Below are 18,933 nucleotides of genomic sequence, written 5' to 3'. Positions count from 1 at the left end.
TATAATCATTTTAATTGGATATCGCACATTAATTATTAGATTCAACCCATATTTAAACATATTTTAATTTAAAATCAATCTAATTTAACAAACACATTCCATATTTTTGACATCTTGTTTCTGTAGAAATGAAGGTATGTTTTTGCTGAATGGTGAAAGGTTTTATATTGTAAATTTAAATAAACACATCAGCAAAACCTGTAATTTAGACAGAGTAATACCTTTGATTTTAGGGTAATTACGTGTTTATGAAGTTATGGCATTTTACCATTAATTTTACCAAACTTTTCTATTTCCACAGTAACAATGTGTATTTTTTACATATTAGGACCATAAAAATGAAAGTACATACTGTTCCTTTATTTACGGTAATTTGATGTATGTACTATGGTAATATACTATTTTTGACTTTACAGTCTTTTACTGTTGCTATTTCACAGTTTTATACTGTAATTTTTACGTACATTTTTTACAGCGTACATAAATCTAGCTCAAAAGTCTCTTGCTGGTTAAACAGAATGTTGCACCTTAACTGAAGTAATTAACATTAATAAACAGGTACACTCACTGTCCACTTTAATCGGAACATCAGCTATCCAAACAGCCAATCATGTGGCAGCAGCACAAAGGTGCAGGTCAAGAGCTTCAGTTAATGTTCACATCAAAAAACAGAATGAGGAAAAAGTGTGTCTTTTGCTGTGGCACGGTTGTTGGTGCCAGATGAGCTGGTTGAGTATTTCAGAGACTGCTGATCTCACACAGCAGAGTTTACACAGAATGGTGTGAAAATACATTGAGTGAGCAACAGTTTGGTTAGTGGAAACACCTTGTTGATAAGAGAAATCAGAGCAAAATGGCCAGAATGGTTTGAGCTGCCAAGAAGGATATAGCAATCACTGTTTACAACCAAGGTAATTAGAAAAGCATCTCAGCATGCACCAAACCTTAAGGTGAATCAGCTACAACATAAGAAGAGTACATTTATCTGTCTATTTTTGGTGAGTCTGTGCCCATGATAACATCAGATTGTTGGATGGATGTAATGTAAGAAAAAATAAATATTTTTTGTCTGTTTTTAACTGCCAGGCAGACCTGAGGTGTTTATTTCGAGTGTAGTCATTGTGTTTGCAGTGTATCTGATTCATACTTATCAAGATTGCACAAACCAGACATTTTTCTATAGATGGGGTATAAAGAAATAAAATATGTTGATATTCCAAGCATCAATCCTTTCACTGACTTTTAGCAGATGAATTAAATAACTGAAATGCACCAGACCAGGACACTCTGTTTCATGGGAACCTCCAGATATATGCATTATATGGTATGTTTCACCGTTCTGTTCCTGTTATGTTACATTGTATGATTCTGTGAACTCAAAAACCCAAATCATATGTTAGGATTTTTTCACTTTGTTGACAGTTGGACAGGATGAAAGCTCAAATATTCAAATCTGCTGCAGTGTGCAGAGGTGCAGAGCTCACAGAGCCCCTGTTTCCTCCTTAACACCGTCAAAATGTTCCCAGTACATCCCCTCTCTCTATCTCTCCCTCTTTCTCTATCTCTCTTAGAAGCTTTCCACTGCTTGAGCGTGCACTCACTTCATTTGTACCAATAGTTTGACTTAAGTTCCTTGATTGTCTTTCACAATCACATTAAATAAAGCTTGCACCAAGAATAAAAGCCTGTAGCCACACAACCTTTTGTGGATAAGATTGAAGTCCCCTAGATTAAGGGTTCCCCCAGAGAGATACACCAGAGCAGGGTGCATATTATTATTATTATTATTATTATTATTATTATTATTATTATTTTCCAATGCTGCTGGCAAACTGAATCAAATTCACTATAAACGACCAGTTAAACGAAGTGATGATAACCAGGAGTGTACAACCATAAGTGTTTTTGTTTTTCCCTACATTTTAAAAACTGTTGCATATATATATATATATATATATATATATATATATAGAGAGAGAGAGAGAGAGAGAGAGAGAGAGAGAGAGAGAGAGAGAGAGAGAGAGAGAGAGAGAGGTCTGTAGTTTCTGTGAAGTGCTTTTGTAATTTTGCACTCTGTCCACCAGAGGGCAGGCGAGAAAAGGACAATTTAAGCTTAGAGGAGGACTGAAGTGATTGTGTCAGTTATGACCGAGGTTTGAAATGGAGATTTCTAATACCTTTAGAAATCCAGAGCAGATCTATGTACCAATGAACTGGACCAGTGTAGACAACAGAATGGAACTGGATTAGAATAACAAAACACACAAACAATATTGGGGCACAATATTTTCTTCAACATTCCAGTTTTCTACATCCTTGTGCCAATACTTCACTGTCCATTTATTTGTGTGGTCACTTTGGAAGCTGACAGCTTACATTTAAAGATATTTTAGCTGCTGTTTTGCACGTTCCCCTGTAAATGGGAAAGTTGAGGGTACTTATGGAGGTTCCACAGTTTTGAGTCTCCAGGCTGTCAAGTCCAGCAGTCATTGAAGAAAGGTAAATTTGCATTCATTCATCAACTACACAAATTCTGAGCACTACATTTAGACAATTTTTTCAAAGAACAAAATATGAGTTTTGGAAAGGTTTATTAACTTTATTTGTTTGTATGTTTAAAGACATATCTTCATTCTTCTAGATTTTGGTCAAGCTAAACGCTGACCAAAACAAAACAATACAAATCAGTATAGCTAAGTTTATTGCTGTGGTCCAATGTGTACAGTTCAAACTATAGTAGTTGTGGAGAACAGGAATTCTATGTGAAGTTGATATTCTCTGGCCTACAACCTCTAGTCTATTCAAAACACATCTCTATCTGCTGATCTGTCTAGATTGGCAAAAAGGCACATTAAAGCTGTTTTAGTATGACAGAAAAAAGATACTCCTCTGGTATATCTCCTCTCCCTACACTGCTCTCCTTTGTAGTGAGCTTTTCTTTTAAAGATTTTGCATGGAGTTCATTCCAGGTCTTCATGATGCTGAGTGGACTCATTAATCACCTGTGATAAGACACAAAGCAGAAATAAAGAGGATTATTTGTGATTATTTTCTTTGAGATATTTTATTGGAATATTAATACTGTATGTTAGGTTTTTTTTTACATACTTGACCATCTCTTGTCTCTATAGTCTTAATCACCACTTTCTTGGACAGGTTCTCAATAAGTGGTTTGGTTTCTGTCATGGATTCTGCAGAGAGGGGACTTGTGTTATGTCATATTTTTGGAAAATTCATTCACAAATGTTCGGAAGAAATTCAGAAATATATTAAATTCAGATGTTTTCTGATAAGAGTTCTTGCCCTGCTTGCTGATACTTTTTGCCAATATAAATGCAATAAGGTGTGTATGTGGGTGCTATGGAACTTCAGTATACTGTACCTCTCAGAGTAAAAGAGGAGAAATTGGGCAAGGGAGTAGCAATCCTGTAGAAGGAAAGGACCAAAAGGTTTTTAAAATCTAGTATATAACTCATGTAAAAAGCATGTAAAAGTTCTTGCCACTCTGTAATATTCATAATATTCATGGACCATTGAAAAATCAGTACCTGGCTCTTGAATATGTGCATATTCTAAGCTTACAAACTAAAACACTATGTATTTATATTCAAAATAAATAAAATCATATCATAAAAAATCAAAAGCACATGCTTAGCAAGCCTACTCTGAATATGAAATAAAAAAAAGGATCCTAAGCAACAATGTCAATGAAATTGTGCATTATACACACCTGCTCTCCTCACCCTCCAGCAGCTTCCTGTAGGTTGCAATCTCAATGTCCAGGGCCATTTTGACATTCAGCAGGTCCTGGTACTCACGCAAGTGACGAGCCATCTCATCCTTCATGTTACGGATTTCTTCCTCCAGACGACCGATGGTATCCTGATAACTAGAAGACTCCATGGCGAAGTTGTCCTCCAGTTCCCCCATTTGGCGCTCCAGAGACTCATTCTACAACATAAACATACACATATAGATTTGGGTGGAGGCATTTTCACACAATCCAGCTGTTACTGTTAAATGTGTACTCACAGTGCCCTTAAGAGCATCCACCTCACAGGTCAAAGCCTGCACCTGGCGGCGATATTCATTGGCATCTTGTTTAGCCTGGCGGATGGCTTCAGTGTTACGAGCAGCAGCCTCCGACAAATCCACAAACTGGAGGAAGAAAAACGACTACTAATTTACAGTGCATTTATATTTATATTGCATTTGTACACAAATTATTCCCCAAAAATGACACCACAGATAGCAAGATGAACATAGAAGCTCCAGTTTTCAACATACTGTTTAATTTGTAATGTTTGCTATTGAGTTTGTCTCACTAGAATTTTAGGTAAGCATATCAAAAGTGTGTTTGTCAGACATGTGAAAAAAAGAAAACAGTTCAGTAATCCATTGTTTAGTGTGCTTTCAGTGATTGGCCATCTGTACTCTCGATCCAATAAACCCCAGCATTACCATCTGCTGTGCTCAGAAAGCCAGAGGGAATGCAAAGCACTGCAGCTTTAGAGGAGGCACACTAAAAACAGCAAAAACAACCAAGCCAATAATGATTGAAGTTCTTAATAAGAAATAACGCAATTGTTTGTTTCTGGAAACTGACCTTTGATTTGTACCATTCCTCAGCCTCATGGATGTTCTTGTTGGCCAGAGTCTCATACTGAAGGCGGACATCCCGGAGTGCAGCGGTCAGATCAGGCTTTGCTATGTCCATATCAATCTGCACATGCTGGTCTTGTATCTGGGCCTGAAGCTCAGCAAACTCCTGCAGGCAAGTCAAAAGGGGAAAGCTTGGATTTTCATGCAGATCTTTTAAAAGATGAAGGCAATGAAGCTGTCTTCATAAAACATATGCATAGAAATATCCATGTGTTGTACATTTTACACTGAACAGAATTCATCCATTGCCATGTTTTTAGATTGTCCAAATAAATCAAAAACAAACTTTACAGATGTTTCTGATTTTTAGCCCTTTGATTCTGATACAGATTACGTAAAGACATAGATTATAGACTTTTTGGTTTGTTTTTCAAGTTAGTGTATTTTGTTCAGTGTATTCCATGTTTCTGTCTAGTCCTGACCCTTTCCTGTTTTGTAAGGGCCAGTCTAATAATACTCTTCATCCTCTTGACATAATTTGCTAATCTCCATGCCAATGCCCTTCTTTGCCAATCTCATGATCCACTCAGGGCTCTGCAGTAGTCACACACACAGGCAAGAAACTGTCGTAATGCATAAAATTGAACAGACACAACAAACAGAGCTGTTCTATACCTCATCATGAAGTTTCTTTAGGAAAATAATCTCCTCCTGTAGGGACTCCACCTTGCGCTCCAAGTCTAGACGAGCCAGGGCTGCATGATCAACGTCCTGTAAACAATCAATACATCAATATAATACGGCCATGAGGTTGAGCGAGTTGTCAGGTCGAGACAAAGATTGTATGACAGTCTGAATTTAATACACGTTTATGCTTTTAAACACAATAAAGACAATTCCAATCATATGTTTACTATTCGAGAGTACATAAAGTCAAGGCATTGAACTGAATAAAATAGTGGAAAGTATTTCCTGTGCCTATTTGCAAAGTTACAGGTGGCACAGATGGAAGTGGCAGACGGCTTTAAATACACATATGCATCTCCTTATTGCATTGTTCTACTGTCTGAACACCTTCCCCCGACTACAAGTAACAGCCCCCACTCGGACAACAGCTTGCTTTGTCGTTACCCACACGCCCCCTCTAATCATCATCGCTGAAACTATCCCAGAGTGGAATTAACTTCCATGCCAAACATTCCATCTTAAATCCAGACAAATCCAGATCACATCATCTATTAAAATTTGTAGCAATATCTAACTGAGTTGTCTGTTGAATGTACATACCTGCCTGAAAACTTGGAGGTTGTTTTCAGCATCTTCCCTCTGAAGAACCTCTTCTTGAAGCCTGATGATTACAGGCAATTTAACACAGAAAGACTTAGGCTTTACATATTGATAGCGGATAAAATAGACTATAGATAAAAATTAAATGTCTTCTTTAGCTTAAAAGATTATTATTTATGGTATTGTTAAAGATCTGCAATAACACATTTGGTTCACATATGCCATTTTCTTACCAAATTGTCCATCTTTGATTTTCATTTTAAATTAACCATCATTGATTTTATGACCCCAAAGTTTGTGTCTCCGAATTTGTCTTCAGACCAAGCCTTCTAACTGCCATAACCTAACACATTTCTCATATACACTATTATAATACTCATATGTGCTTGTTTAACATCCCATTCCTCTCTTTTGCTGTTCTAATAACCTCCACATTTATGGAAAGACTTTTCACAAGATTTTAGAGTGTGGCTATGGGGATTTGCTCATTCAGCCTCAAGACCATTATTAAGATCAGGTACTGATGTCTGGTGAGGAGGTCTGGCACACAGTCAGCATTACAGTTCATCCCAAATGTGTTCAGTGGGATTGAGGTCAGGGCTTTGTGCAGAGCACAATTCCATTCTAAACTTGTCATGGTGGAGCATGTTTGGTCACTTTGTGGCAACAATTTGAGGAAGACTCACTTATAAATGTGATGGTCAAATCCACAATCTTTTGGCCATATAATGTGTGCACTCTATTAGTTGTAGCTGGGTGTTCAGTACATGAAAAAGTTTTAAAATCTGGTTTCACAAGTGAATATACAAATATTCGAACTTCATACAAAGTTACAAAGAAAAGGTTCTTACATACTTTTCTCTTAGGCGTTCAAGATCCTCCGCCAGATTATCGCGGTCCACTTCCACCCTGGCCTTATCATTGGTGAGTTGGTCCATTTGCCGGCGTAACTCCCTCATCTCCTCCTCGTAAAGATCTCCGACTCGGGATGTTCCTTTTCCCCTGAGTTGCGCCAGCTCGGTGCTCAGCATCTTATTCTGCTGCTCCAGAAATCGCACCTTCTCTATATAGCAGGCGAAGCGGTCGTTCAGCTGCTGCATCTCAGCTTTCTCGTTTGTTCGGTTCGCTTTGAATTCGATGTTGATGGCATCGGACAGAGCGAAGTCCAGCGTTTCGGATGTGAGTCGGGGCAGGTTTGCGCTTCGCATTCGCACACTTTTGCTCGCGACGACGGACGGCGGAGCGGAGAAGGTGCTGTAGGAGAGACGCGAGGCGCGCGCCGGAGCCGAGTACTGGCGGCTCGAATAGCTGGAGCGAGCGGAGGCATTGCGCTCACCACCAAATATCCTCGTATAAGATGATGACTGGCGAGTGGTTGCTGGGGATCGGTTAGCCATTTTGTAGTCCTGTTGAGTTGTCTTTTTCTGCAGGCGACGCCCACCTGGACCTCACTTCACCACCGAACACCACAGCAAGTCCACTCCAGCAAAAGTTGAGCTGAGTGCAGGAGTATGGGTTTTATAGTCCTCTCCATATGCAAATGAGATAACGGTGCGCACTGCTGATGACGTAACGAGGGGCTTATTCAGCAGCACCATTAAGAAAACATAGCAAATGACCTTATGGGCTACTAAAAGTGCTTTTTTTAAAGTGCCTTACGATTTAGTCTTTTGACAGACTAGAGCCACAGCAGATTTAATAAAACCCTGGAATTTTTCAAGATAACACACTATTCTGGGACAAATAAGGCCAAGTTTCTGTCCAAAAAACAAACAAACAAAAAATTAAAGCTGTTTTTGTGTGTGTGCCATTTTAATTTTGGGTTAAAAATTATTATAGTGGGACATATAACCTGAAAATAAACACTTATTTTACTAAACCCTTGATACAAATACAATTACTTAATTGATAAAAGTGATATCAATAGGGTGTGGTCAGCGTTCAGTTTCAAAAGATGACATTGGCATGCTTTTTCTAATTATGAATCGTTATGAATGATATATTACACAAATGCATGATGTTTATACACAAAATAAACTTCTGTTATATAATTAGCATAAAAACTATGTACTTATTTTTAGTCATGTTCCAACTGACCAAATATGGTTATTGCTGTACGAAATATTATGTGGGCCAACACATGACTTAATATTCAGTCAATTTAAGTTAGTTGATGCAAAATTTGAATATGGTTTTGATGAACTACAGCTTTTTCATTAATTTATGAAATTTAATAAATTAAATGCAGTCTACAAGAGAGAGAGAGAGAGAGAGAGAGAGAGAGAGAGACTGAGAGAGACTACGATGATGCCGTAGAGCGGAACTTTTTTGCACGGAAGTTGTTTCCAGCCGGAATTGTAATGTTAGCACGCTCTTCACATTGTTATGGTTGGGAACTTAGCTAAGTGGTAAAAGATTAAAAGATGGAGAAGCTCCGTGTTTTAGAGTTATACAGTGGCATTGGAGGGATGCATTTTGCATTGCAAGGTATATTCCCGGATCTTATTATTTGTTGGGTTACTTCATACAATTAATTCATTTTACTCGTTTATACTAGCGAAACTAGTTAGCATAATGCTAATAGCATTCCATTAATACTCTCTCTCTCTCTCTCTCTCTCTCTCTGTGTGTGTGTGTCTGTGTGTGTGTGTGTGTGTATGCTTGTAGTATACACTATTGGAAACACAAGAAAAGCTGTTGTTAGTTCAAAGATAACAATAATAATAATATTAATAATAACAATAGTAATAACTAATAATAAGAGCGAAAAAACAGTAATAACAACACTTACGTCAGTGGCTTACAGTAACAAGAAGAATACAAACAATAACAGTTAGTGGATATTATTTATCAAGCTGGATACCAGTGGATGTATTTGAAATCATTCTCAGGTGTGTTAAATATGATATTCTTGAAAGTCCAGTTATTTCAGAAAAATATTAGTGTCCTGTATTACACTGTTTAAGGAAACTCCCAAAGTCTGATGTGAGTCTTGATGGATAGGGTTCACATCATATAATAGGCCTGAGTTACACCAATTAAGCAGATAACATTGACAAGTCTTTAATTCATTTAGCTTTGACTCCCAAATGAAGACAAAGGTATTCAAAGAAATCCAAAACAAATCCATAAATCAAGATGAATAAGTCTTGATAATAAATCCTAATAAATTAGGATTAAATGCAGCTGTGTAATAGGAGGAAGAGTTAGAGCATGTCTGTAGTAGCTGAAGCAGTTGCTGAGCTGCATTATTGGAAGATTTATCACATGCCCCACGGTTAGGAGGTGCTTCTTCATCGTTCAGTTATCACTAAGCTGTTTTCTGTTCTCTTGTGAAATTCTGTTAAGTCTAATGGGACTTTGTAGAAAAAAACATTTGCACAAAACTTGAATAAAAGAATAGTAGAGGGCACTCTGTTTTCATATATTTTTGCGGTCAGGTACGTTGTACAGCAGATCTGTGAACTACTTTTTTTTTATTGTTGTTGTTTATGAAAACATGTCTTTATGCACATTCTCCACACCAAATAATTGAGACTGTAGCATACTCTGCATTGCAACACATTGTGCTTATTGTCATAACTGATTCCTCTTGTTTTTCTGTTCAGAGAGCTCCATCCCTGCGGAAGTGGTAGCTGCAGTGGATGTGAACACGACAGCCAATGAAATCTATAAGCACAACTTCCCAAATACTCCTCTGCTACCCAAGACCATTGAAGTGAGCAGCCTCTAATTAGCCTGATTCTTGTTTTCTGAATTAACTAATGTATTTTTGTATTATGTATTATTATGTGGTGTAATATCATGCTAAATGGACAGCATAATAAGGTAAAGTAGGAAAAAAAGAAAATCGCATACCAGACACAGCATTGTCTTGCTGAAATCTAACTTTAATTGATTTTAAGTGGTTATTATTTGAGCTTAATTTAGTAAAGCAAAACTTTCTTTTTTCTATCATTTCCTTGCTATGTGCATGAATGACTAAATGATACATGGACGTAAAAACTTTTAGGATGGCTTTGCTGTTATCTCATGTCACCTCTAGGGGCAAGCTGCCTGTGATATAAATCCCAAACTTTGTCTCCTTGGTGCAGTGCATAGTGTGATAGAAGACATGATTTTATTTGGGTAAAAATATCACTCCTAGCTACCTGTAAGGAATGTAACATAATGTATTAAAGAGAATACAGTGAATAAGTCATAACTGATTTAGTCAAGAATAAATATGTTTATTTGTTAAAATATATATTTTTAGAATAGATTAAATGCCTAAACAATGTCTTTGTAACCTTTGCTTTTATTTTGGAAATTTATGAAACAAAAGAGCTGTTTGTTTATGTTAATCTGTATTTCCTTTTATTCAGACCTAGTCACACTTCATCCCATGACAAGCAGTTACTCCAGTATTTTAGGTGAAAGAATAACTTGGTAGATTGAGTGTTGGGTAAAGGTTGTGTGCCTCGTCAGCACGGGTAATGATGCACATGCTGCTGCCCTTATTGGCCTGAATTTTTTTCAGTAAAGACTTGCTTATGTATGCAAAAATGATTTATTGCGTAGGCTAACAATATTTAGCATTTTTTTATTATTAGAAGGTGACTCTTCATTTAGTAATAAGTAATAATTTCAGATTTTTCTTAGACTGCTTTAGATTATTTTTTATTTTGTTTTGGACTTTGTGCAATAAGAATTTTCTCAGTCTTACTGCTGTTATGAAGTGATCATTTATATATTCAGAATAGTTTGACCTTTTTGTGGCAAATTTGAACCTTATTCTTTGTCAAGCTACAAATTCATATATTGTTATAAAATCCTACATTTCCATACAATTTCTGTAAAATGCAGTGCATTTTGATTACAATGAACCTTTGTTTGATTTCATCCAGGGAATGACATTAAATGATTTCAATAAACTGGACTTTGATGTGATTTTGATGAGCCCTCCTTGTCAACCATTTACTAGGTAATTAGAACTATGTGTCTCTTTCTTCACACACATTTTCATAAAAATAAATAATAATGTGGTTTTCTGCCTATATAGGATTGGATTACAGGGTGATGTGAATGACCCCAGAACAAAAAGCTTTCTCTACATCTTGGATATACTGCCAAGGTCAGATCAATCTTTGCTCTCTATATACTTGTTATATATGATACTGTGTGCTCTCAGTGCTATATAGATCTTTAGATCAATTTGCTTTTCTAAAGTACCCCAATTGTACAGACATGAACAGTAGTCTGCATTGATTTAATCATTACAGCAATGGCCTATTTCATTTTCCAGCTACTATTAATTTATGCATAAAGAAATCTTTTAAGCAGTTTTTTACATTGATTAACAGAAATATGATATGATATAACAGAAATACTTGTTTTTTACAGAAATATTTCTGAATTGCATCCACTCCATCTAATAATACTGTTTTTTGTGTAAGAAAGAACCTTTGTGCTCTGTTTGTAGGTTGATCAAGATGCCCCGCTTTATTCTGCTGGAGAATGTGAAAGGCTTTGAGACGTCCTCTGCAAGGTAAACTGGGATATAGGGCAAGTCCTCAGCTTGTGAGTTTGCTGTCAGGATATGACTGTCATTCACTACTGTTCTGGGTTAAGCAGTTTATTCTCACCATGCCATTGTTAATTCTTATTGAAGTATTTAGTACAAAGGAACCAACTGTAAGCACAGAAACAACAGGACTCTGAAGGATTAAATGGAAGGAACTTGTGCTAGAGCCAAACAAATTGTGGGGATGTAGGCTGTAATCTGACTTTTTTTTTTTCTTGTTCCCAGAAATGCCTTGATAAAGACTTTGCAGGATTGTCAATACAACTTTCAGGAATTAATGATATCACCCACTTGTGTGAGCATTTACTTTTATTCTGTATTTTAAAGCAAATACCGTTTTACCTCATGAGAGTTAGGCAATAATAAACAGGTAAATGCTATAAACCATTTCTTTTAAATTCTGATTTCAATATTATTTGAAACAACCCTATTGTTTCACTAAGCCTGAGTGACAGACGTCTCCTTTTTTAGTTTGTAGAGAACTATAATACCAGCTTTTGCTGAAAATGCACACAAGAAAAAAAAAACTTGCTGTAGCATAAATAATAGGCTACCAGATATGAGTTTCCTGCAGTTCTAAAATAATATCTTAATGTTGCTCTTCACAGTTGGGAATACCAAACTCGAGGCTGCGGTATTTTCTTATTGCTAAAGCGCCCCCAGATTCTTTCTCCTTTCAGAAAACAACAGAGGTAAAAGGAACATCCTGCTAATCTGAATAAGATATAAGATTGCATTGTGATCTGTTATAACTGTTCATTATAATAAACTGTAATCCCTAATCCCTCTAGATTCTAGAGGGTTTTCCGAAGTCAGAATCCAGCTATGACACAGACAGTCCCACCATCCCTGACAGCCACTGTAGTACAGTTAATGGTGGCATGAGAGAAGATGGGACTATAATCTACAAGATGGAGACGGTTCAGGAGCTGGAGAGGAAGAAGAGTCAGGACAACGAAAAGACAGTGAAGAGACTACAGGACTTCCTGGAAGAGGATAAACAAGGAACAGACATGGACAGTTATTTGCTTCCTCCGAAGATCCTGCTCAGATATGCCTTGCTCATGGACATAGTGAATCCAAACTGCCGGAGATCGGTCTGCTTCACGAAAGGGCAAGAATTCATAAATAAACGCATCTTTAAATTTAGCTTGTGTTTGACCTCTGGCAAGTTGATAGGATTTTAATACTCTTTTTATTCCTCTTCAGATATGGGCACTACGTAGAGGGAACTGGTTCTGTTCTGCAGTCGTGTACAGATGTGGAGATGGAGAGCATCTTTAAGTCACTGGACGTGTTGTCTGAAGAGGAGAAGTTGAAGCAGTTGTCCCGGCTAAAGCTCAGATACTTCACACCCAGAGAGATCGCCAACCTTATGGGCTTCCCACCACAATTCAGTAAGTCAGTAAAACAAACCTTAATAATAAAGCAAATAATTTCATCATGTGTAGAAAATACTTCAGTGTCTGTCCAGTATAACGAGTGTAATGTTTAAGCTATACTGGAAACAGTATAAATAGTTTAATGCAAGTGGAGTGGGAAATGTATTGTAAAATGTAAAAAGGATTTAGTTTGTAACTATCATGCTGTTTATCATTCAGTGCAGGTTGTTTCTGGTAACTACCAACTAGATTTCAACTAGATTTGCATTCTTTCATGCTTTCTGATCATCAAACTTCTGAAAATCTCACATATTAGCATTTTAACATCACAGCATAATGTTGCCTGTAACACTTTAAATGCTCAGAAACTGCATTTTATACACACTCAAACTGCAGTAGCCGGTTTATTTTGGGCTCTCAGGCAAGAAAATTAGGACATTGAAGCGTGTCACAATGGGCTATAAAATTGAAGTTTTGCATATATTATGTTCTTTTTCAGGCTTTCCATCAAATATTTCCATTAAGCAGCAGTACCGGGTTCTGGGAAACAGTCTAAATGTTTGTGTGGTGGCCAAGCTCATCAGCCTCATGGTTTCATGATTAACAATTCAGATTTGTTGCAATGTTTCATGGATTGCTGGGACTCTTTAATTTTTTAATTTAATTTTTTTAATTAATTAAGACATTCAACTTTTGTATCACATGGATCAAGTTTGTAAATTAAATTAAATAAAGTTGTATATCTTGTACTATTGTGTTGTCTGTTTGTTGTTTTAAAGGGAAAAGAGATTTGTTCAAATAACTGCATGGAAAACTGTAACTAAAGAATATGATGCCTTAGTTTTGCAAACTAGGAGGGAGGGGGGTTAATGGGGGAGGGTCCAAATTTACGTAATTGCAGAAAATGCTTCACCTTAACTGTGGTTACTGATCTCTGAAAATCACATGATGATGCTTGGTAATGATGCAGTAAAGTGAATGCTATATTGGCCCAACCTGTCTTCCTTCCTCAAATGGTTTTGTCCAGTTTATTGGAGAGCGTGATGGACTCAGAGGACCAGGCCAGGGCAAAGTGCATTTTTTGGTGTTTGGCCCATTAAAGTCGCTTTTTAGTTTCATCTGCAGAGTAGTGTCTGAAGAGCGTCCTGAGACATTCTCTCAGCATGGCTCGGACACTTCAGCTGTCCTGGCCCTTAATTGCCCTCCTCTTTCTCAGTGGACTGCAGTGTGAGCAGGATAAAAATGTCCACAGCCGGAGCAAAAGAGACATCAGCGATGCCCAGTAAGTACACAGGGTTACTTTATTACCTGGACTTGTTGCACATTGATCACTACTAGACTGCCTTTTTGTGTTTTGTCAAAGATTACAAAGTGTTTATAAAGGCTGAGCAAATCATTTAAATGGATACACTATATTCTCTAAAAGTTCTGTATTATTAATTTTAAGCAAGTAATGTATTGCATTTTAGTCCCACTGCAATCTTCTTTCTGCCAGTTAAGAGATTACCTTTTTTGGTTGTTTAGCAGAGTAGTTTGGTAGCTGAGTAGTGTAGCTCAGGAAATTTACTAATGTACAAGAGAAAGGAGACATATACCTGGATCTGAATTTGGGGCCTTGGGGCCCAAGACTCATGTGATGACTTTTCCTGCAGGCCTCATATGATCTCAAAGGATGGTCATCTTACGTTTATGCCAGGAAACAATAAAGACATCTATTTTGACACCTCAGGTACAGGTCGTGTAAAAGTGGGGAATGAGGACCTCACTGAGCAATTAAAGCAGGTATGATCATGAAAAGCTTTAAATTTAAATTTAGCTTTAAGTGAACTAAAATATAGACGTCTATGGATAGAATTCTGATGCCTCAGGCAGTTGGATACTTGTATGTTCCTATAGGTTAAATGAAAGGTTGGATGCCACTGGTCACCTTAAATACCTTTAAACACCATTAGCCATTTTCCAATCTAACATCTATACTCTCTTGCCTTTTATTCTCTCTTGACAAAGTAATTATATCCTAAAGTATAATCTTATATGGTATGTCTGTACTTTCAGATAAAAACCAATAAAGATGACATAGAAACAATAAAGAACAGTGGCCCATCTCAAGAGGTCCAAAACCAGCTGAATCAGCTGAACACAAAAGTGGCCACACTTGAGTCCAAAGTCCAATCAATAGAGCAGGTAAATTTCAATGACATTTTGTTTCTGCATTTAATAAAATCCAGTGCAAATGTATTTATATGTATTGTGTATAATTCCTGATATTCCTTGTATTAGACTATCCAGAGGAAGACATGTAGCAGCAACCCATGTCAAAACTCTGGGACATGTCTAAACCTTTTGGACTCATTTCACTGCCTTTGCCCTCAGAATTGGCAGGTATGATGGCTCTAAATGACGTCCACACAGCACACACTTGTATTGTTTTAAGCATCAGCACTGCACTTATCCTGAGCGTGTTGTGTCATGCTAGGGTCCCACCTGTGCTGTGGACGTGAACGAGTGTCAGATCTATGCTGGAACCACTCAAGGTTGCCAGAATGGAGCCACGTGTGTTAACACTCCTGGATCTTACAGGTAACATGCTTCCTGTTCCCTGTCATCATTACCTCTCCTGAATAGCATTTTGAACTTTTACTCTTTCTTATTGTGTTTGTCTTTCAATATAGTTGTAATTGTCTGCCAGAGTGGTATGGACCCCACTGCACCTCTCGCTATGATGATTGCGCAGGAGGAAGTCAGGACTTGTGTGTTCATGGACTGTGCATTGATTCTGACAGAGTAACACCTAATGAGGTAATAATCTCTGATCTCTCTCACAACAGAAATAAATAGAAAAATCTACCCTGAAACAGAGGGCATATGATTATATTGAAATATTTATCATGTGCTAAGAGATTCTGGTGCTAATATGTTGAATGGTCATGTATTTCTAAAAATAGTGGAAAGTATGTGCTTCTCTGACATCACAGGTTCACATTGCCAGAGCTGTTACAGTGGTGATGAATAGCTGAAAACATCTTCAACAATCTCAAACATAACATAACTGATAACAGTCAGGTTTTGCTGTTAGCTTGTTCTTACTCACCATTCCCCAGCGATGTTCAATTTTATATTTATAAGAAAAATAATGTAGAATTATAGGAGACAAAATCAGAGTAATGGAATACAATGTTGGTGGATTTGGGCTCTTTAGATAGAGATGAAGTCAGAGCTAATTCCCACTGGTGCTATTATCAGTGGGTAGTCCAGTAACATTGTGGGTAATGTAGGAAACTGGTGACCAAAGTGAAAATAGGTGGATCAGGGTGGATTTTTCCTTTAAAGCCATAGTAAACAGTGGAATCACATTATCCTGTTAATCACTGTTTGTATTATTATACTATTTATATAGTTTAATATATTTGTTATCTATAGGATATTTTTAACCTGTCACTTTTTAGAGTGCTTTATTAGTGATGTTCACAAATAATTTTAACAGGGCATCTTGAGCATTTGTAAGTATATTACATTCAAAGGTATCAGCAACTTATTCATCAAGGTCTCTAATATACACTTTACCCTTTGGGTTTTGTTTGACTTTCTCTCCCAACAGCCCAAATATAAGTGCATCTGTGATGCTGGGTGGATGTCTCCTCCTGGCAGCTCTGCATGCACAGCAGATGTGGATGAGTGTAGCCTTCCCAACAAACCCTGTTCCACTAATCCCCCTGTCCAGTGCTTCAACACTCTAGGTTCCTTCTTCTGTGGTTCTTGTCCAGCAGGTGAGACATGGGACATGTTTCTTTCAAGTCATGTCTGAGAAACCTCTGAGTATGATTACTAGACTAGGATCCATTTTGTCTTCATGAAAGAATTTTTATTTTAATGTAGTATTTATAGATTAGCAGTATTATTATAGTGGATGTAATATATTTGAATCTAGGTCTAATACAATAATCAATGCCATTTGTTCACAAATACTAAATTTGCCTATAGGGCATAGAAGCATCATTTTGAATAAGGTAAGTCCTGTTACGTGGATTGATTTGAGTGTCATTACTGTGTCACCCATCCAGGCTGGCAGGGCAATGGCTACAGCTGCCAGGACGTAAATGAATGTGAAACAAACAATGGGGGATGTTCTACCTCCCCGATGGTGCCCTGTCTCAACACCATGGGCTCTTTCCACTGTGGACAGTGTCCTCCAGGTATCCAATTATATAGAATGTTTTTTAACTGATGGTGTTCTGCACTTATTTTTCCCATTTTCTTTAGAATGCTTAATATTACTGTAAGTAGTAGGTATTATAGGCAGCATAAACTTTAAAAACAAAACAAGGTAGCTTTGACTAGTAATACTTTGCTTTTCATGTCATTTACCTTGGAGAACTTTGACAATTCAAGTAATCAATTCAGTGATTGGGCTGCTTTGAGATTTAAGAGTTATATAGGATTTTAAGGGTTAATATTATAACTAAAGCCAATTTACATTATGCTGAATGAATTGAAATAATGTCAGTGTCTCAATTTCTCTTTGTGTAGGTTATGAGGGTGATGGAAAGACTTGCACTCAGTCTGACATATGTTCAACCAACAATGGAGGATGTTATCCTCTGGCCACTTGTACCTCTGTTCCAGGTCTCTTTCTCTCTCCCTCTCTAAACACACACACATGCTCACACTTTTTATAGTAGGCACTCTACACAGTAACACATGACATTAACAAGTTCCAAATGACAGTATGAAGATAAAAACCATTAGGTTTTACAATTTAAGTGCACCACAACAATTTGTAACCTCATAACAAAAAAGGGTTATTGTGGTATAATTATCACAGTGGATGTGCCTCCTGGCATGCATCTTCTTAACTATAGATTGTAGTGCTTAATAGAGATTAGAGATAGATAATACACAGACAATACATTTGTTTCTTTTAACATTTGTAGTTTGAGAACTTTTAAAGTTTTTTCATTTATAATGGCAAGTTTAGAGTTCTGATTCAAAGCCCTACTTTCCTCCAGGCAGCAATATCCCCACATGCACTTGTCCCCCTGGCTATGTGGGCAATGGCTTTGGTCCTGCTGGTTGTACTCAGATCATTGACACCTGTGGCACCAATAACCCATGTGTCAATGGCCAGTGTGAGGTAACTGACAAATCTTTTTAAGCTATATTTTATAATAGATACTCTATTTAATATATATTGCATATGTCTATATTCTCTCTTTTGCTAAGCTTATCCATATTGTTTCGAAGCATGATGACCAACATCAGTTTTATCTATATTTCCTAGAACATGGCCTCTGGATATATCTGCCACTGTGACCCAGGCTGGACAGGCCGAAATTGTGACCAGAACATTAACGAGTGTGCGAGTAACCCATGCCAAAATGGAGGCACTTGCACAGACGGCATTAATGGCTACATTTGTACCTGCACATCCCAGTGGACAGGACCGCAGTGCCAGACCCCTCAACAAGGTGTGCTTTTTGCTGGTGTGTCTTTGAACTCACTTAGCTGATAATATGTTTTGACCTGTTTTTATATTTGTTGCAGAGTGTGGAGGAGTCCTGGAGGGTCCATCTGGTACATTTAGTTATCCCAACACTCCTGGACATGACCAGTATGACCATATGGTCAGTTGTGCCTGGGTGGTCAGAACTGATGAAGATAAGGTGAGTGATAATCTCTATTATAGTGGATTAAACTACTTAAAACAACTTGTGAAATGTTATGAAATTAAAACTTCCCTTTGTTATTTCTCTTCCAGATTCTGCGGATCACATTCCCTTTTTTTGACCTTGAGCACAGCTCCACATGTAGCTTTGACTTCCTACAGATCCATGATGGAGAGAGCGCGTCTGCCTACATGCTTGGCAAATATTGTGGCACCAATGCCCCAGCTGAGCTCTTCAGTTCCCACAGCTCTTTGTACTTTTGGTTCCGCTCTGATCACATAATAAACAAGGGTGGCTTCACTGTGGCCTGGGAGTCCCAAGTGCCAGGTATTGCTTTATGTGTAGAACTCTTCATTACATAAGTCATATTTAAAGCTATGGAAATTCCTCCCACCTCCCACCTCCTATCACACCCTTTTTATTACCCTTCAAATTA

The 18,933-nt window shown here is 37.4% G+C and overlaps 3 protein-coding genes across 4 annotated transcripts in view; 2 read left to right on the top strand and 1 right to left on the bottom strand.

The window, feature by feature from the left end:
* Positions 1-2,574: 2,574 nt before the first annotated feature.
* vim (vimentin) lies at positions 2,575-7,405 on the bottom strand. The gene is made up of 9 exons (XM_058399339.1): positions 6,745-7,405; positions 5,890-5,950; positions 5,278-5,373; positions 4,607-4,768; positions 4,033-4,158; positions 3,731-3,951; positions 3,383-3,426; positions 3,109-3,191; positions 2,575-3,002 (listed from the first exon to the last, which is right to left on the bottom strand). The coding sequence occupies exons 1-9, from the start codon at positions 7,284-7,286 to the stop codon at positions 2,961-2,963; spliced, it is 1,377 nt and encodes a 458-aa protein (XP_058255322.1). The 5' UTR covers positions 7,287-7,405; the 3' UTR covers positions 2,575-2,960.
* An 814-nt stretch (positions 7,406-8,219) lies between these two features.
* trdmt1 (tRNA aspartic acid methyltransferase 1) lies at positions 8,220-13,583 on the top strand. Of its 2 annotated transcripts, none has more exons than XM_058399351.1 (10): positions 8,220-8,376; positions 9,498-9,607; positions 10,776-10,852; positions 10,931-11,002; positions 11,351-11,416; positions 11,678-11,747; positions 12,061-12,144; positions 12,244-12,566; positions 12,662-12,849; positions 13,334-13,583. In XM_058399351.1, exons 1-10 carry the CDS (start codon positions 8,313-8,315, stop codon positions 13,432-13,434), a joined length of 1,155 nt encoding a protein of 384 aa, XP_058255334.1. In that variant the 5' UTR covers positions 8,220-8,312; the 3' UTR covers positions 13,435-13,583. The 2 variants fall into 2 exon arrangements, with proteins under 2 accessions (XP_058255334.1, XP_058255343.1); XM_058399360.1 differs by lacking the exon at positions 8,220-8,376 and adding an exon at positions 8,585-8,780.
* Positions 13,584-13,844: 261 nt separating this feature from the next.
* The window catches only part of cubn (cubilin (intrinsic factor-cobalamin receptor)), a 29,513-nt gene continuing 24,424 nt past the window's right edge, over positions 13,845-18,933 (top strand). The window contains exons 1-13 of the mRNA XM_058400128.1: positions 13,845-14,116; positions 14,487-14,616; positions 14,890-15,018; positions 15,115-15,216; positions 15,311-15,414; positions 15,507-15,633; positions 16,433-16,601; positions 16,896-17,027; positions 17,362-17,457; positions 17,841-17,965; positions 18,113-18,299; positions 18,376-18,494; positions 18,590-18,824. Coding sequence (XP_058256111.1) covers positions 13,998-14,116; positions 14,487-14,616; positions 14,890-15,018; positions 15,115-15,216; positions 15,311-15,414; positions 15,507-15,633; positions 16,433-16,601; positions 16,896-17,027; positions 17,362-17,457; positions 17,841-17,965; positions 18,113-18,299; positions 18,376-18,494; positions 18,590-18,824 — 1,774 coding nt within the window. The 5' untranslated portion in view covers positions 13,845-13,997. The remainder of the gene's footprint in view (positions 14,117-14,486; positions 14,617-14,889; positions 15,019-15,114; positions 15,217-15,310; positions 15,415-15,506; positions 15,634-16,432; positions 16,602-16,895; positions 17,028-17,361; positions 17,458-17,840; positions 17,966-18,112; positions 18,300-18,375; positions 18,495-18,589; positions 18,825-18,933) is intronic.

Source organism: Hemibagrus wyckioides, linkage group LG01, assembly GCF_019097595.1.
Source record: "Hemibagrus wyckioides isolate EC202008001 linkage group LG01, SWU_Hwy_1.0, whole genome shotgun sequence".
Lineage (NCBI taxonomy): Eukaryota > Metazoa > Chordata > Actinopteri > Siluriformes > Bagridae > Hemibagrus > Hemibagrus wyckioides.
The sequence above is the reverse complement of the archived record's forward strand: the minus strand, read 5'-3'. Positions and strand labels throughout refer to the sequence as shown.